Raw genomic sequence first — 2,467 nt, 5'->3', positions numbered from 1 at the left:
CCTTCCTTCCTTCCCCCCTCCCTCCCTCTCTCCCTTCCTTCCCCCTCCCTCTCTCCCTTCCTTCCCCCCTCCCTCTCTTTTCTTCCTTTCTCCCTCCCTCTCCTTTCACCCTTCCTTCCCCCCTCCCTCCCTCCCTTCCCTCCCTTCCCTTCCCCCCCCCTCCCTCCCTTCATTCCTTCCTTCCTCCCTTCCTTCCTCCCTTCCTTCCTTCCTTCCTTCCTTCCTTCCTTCCTTCCTTCCTCCCTCCCTCCCTTCCTTCCTCCCTCCCTTCCTGGAAATGCTAACGCTGCCACCACCCACTGTTATAAGACACATTATCTTAAACATATTAAACAGACCAAGTATAATATACCTCATCGCCTCCCTTCCTTGTGGATAATCAAATTGATTTATCGATTTTCATTTGTCATCTTGTAATTTCCTAAATGACATATTTTAATGACGTTTTTTATTTTTTATTTATTTATTTATTTATTTATTTTTCTATTATTTTTTTATTTTTTTATCCAAGGCCACTCATATATTCGAGCGCGTTGTCCTTTTTCGTCAGTTCTGTCTCGAGGGTCGAAGGGGGGAGACGTCGCTGCTGGAGGCGAGATGAAGGTCGAGGTCCTGTTGCTAGGGGCCGCTGTGCTGTTCGGATGGGCAGGTAGGATGCCACTGAAGGAGAGGCAGATAGGATGGATAGGGAGGATAGGATATTAGGATATCAATGAATGATGGGTAGAGGATATGTCTATTGGGTACGGAAGGATGGGCAGGGAGGATGTCACTGAAGGAGAGACGGATAGGATGGATAGGAAGGATAGCATATTAGGATATCAGTGAAGGATGGGCTAAGGATACGTCTTTTTGGATGGGTAGGTAGGATATTTTCGAAAGATGGGCAGGTAGCATGTCACTGAAGGAGAGGCAGATAGGATGGATAGGAAGGATAGGATATTAGGATATCAATGAAGGATGGGTAGAGGATATATCTATTGGGTACGTAGGTAGGATATTTTCGAAGGATGGGCAGGTAGGATGTTCCTGAAGGAGAGACAGATAGGATGGATAGGGAGGATAGGATATTGGGATATCAGTGAAGGATGGGTAGAGGATATGTTTATTGGGTACGGAAGGTAGGATATTTTCGAAGGATGGGCAGGTAGGATGCCACTGAAGGAGAGGCAGATAGGATGGATAGGAAGGATAGGATATTAGGATATCAATGAATGATGGGTAGAGGGTATGTCTATTGGGTACGGAAGGTAGGATATTTTCGAAGGATGGGCAATTAGGATGTCACTGAAGGAGACAGATAGAATGGATAGGGAGGATAGGATATTAGGATATCATTGAATGATGGGTAGAGGATATGTCTTTATTGGGTGGGTAGGTGGGAGGATGTCACTGAAGGATAGGGTGATAGGATGTCATTGGAAGATGGACTGATGGGGTGTCAATGAAGGATAGGTAGGTAGGGATGTCTGGAGGATGGACAGGAAGGATAATAAGATATGTCACTAAAAGATGGGTAGATAGGATGCCAGAGAAGAATGAGTAGGATAGATGTCTCTCTTGGATAGGTAGGTAGGATGTATTCGAAGGATGGATAGGCAGGGATGTCTCTGGAGGTGGGGCAAGTAGGATGTCATTGAAGAATAGGCAGATAGGATATCACTGAAGGATGGATAGGGATAGTCTTTATTGCACAGGTAAATAGGGATGTCTGTAAGGATTGACAGGTAGACATCCTTGGAAAATGAACCGTTGGCTGGTCTTCGTAGGATGATCAGGTAGGATTTCTATAAAAGAATTAGTTTGTAGGATATCTTAAAGTTGGGTAAATAAGCTGTTTTTGAAGGACAGGATTGCTCTATAGGATGGACGAGTAGTATGACTTTGGAGGAGGAGAATCAAACATATTTCGAAGACAAGGCTATATGGGTAGGTAGTCTTTGTAGGATGAACGAATAAAATACATTTGGAGGATTGGTAGGTAGGATTTCTTTGAAGAATAGGGAGGTGACATAACTTTGAAAGTTGGATAGATAGGATGTCTTTGAGAGAAGAAGAATTAGGATTTAATGGATGCGCTTGTAGGAATGCACTAGGAGGATGGGTAAATAGGATGATTTAAAGGATGGACAGCAAGGATGACTTGGAGGGTAGATAGCTAGGATGTCTTTGGAGGATGGGCACGAGGATTTCTTTTTAGGATATGCATATAAGATGTTTTTTTAAATATATTTTTAAGATGAGTAGGTCAGGTTATGTAACGTAAGCTGTTCAACATGTGTGCGTGTATGTATATACCTACATACACGCACATACGTACACTAAAACGCACACAAACAAATATTAGCTTAAAGTTAACCATCAATCATATATTTTGCAATAACGTGTACATACTTCCAATATCTCCTCTCGATCAATTTCTAGAGCCATGTTATTGGTTATAATTAATTGCTAATATATGCATTGA

General features: G+C 42.8%; 1 protein-coding gene across 1 annotated transcript in view; it reads left to right on the top strand.

The window, feature by feature from the left end:
* Positions 1 to 564: 564 nt before the first annotated feature.
* LOC138866021 (uncharacterized) overlaps positions 565 to 2,467 on the top strand; it is an 8,014-nt gene continuing 6,111 nt past the window's right edge. The window contains exon 1 of the mRNA XM_070137558.1: positions 565 to 649. Coding sequence (XP_069993659.1) covers positions 598 to 649 — 52 coding nt within the window. The 5' untranslated portion in view covers positions 565 to 597. The remainder of the gene's footprint in view (positions 650 to 2,467) is intronic.

This window comes from Penaeus vannamei, chromosome 23, assembly GCF_042767895.1.
Source record: "Penaeus vannamei isolate JL-2024 chromosome 23, ASM4276789v1, whole genome shotgun sequence".
In the NCBI taxonomy this organism is placed as follows: domain Eukaryota; kingdom Metazoa; phylum Arthropoda; class Malacostraca; order Decapoda; family Penaeidae; genus Penaeus; species Penaeus vannamei.
This window is presented reverse-complemented; position numbering and strand designations above follow the sequence as displayed.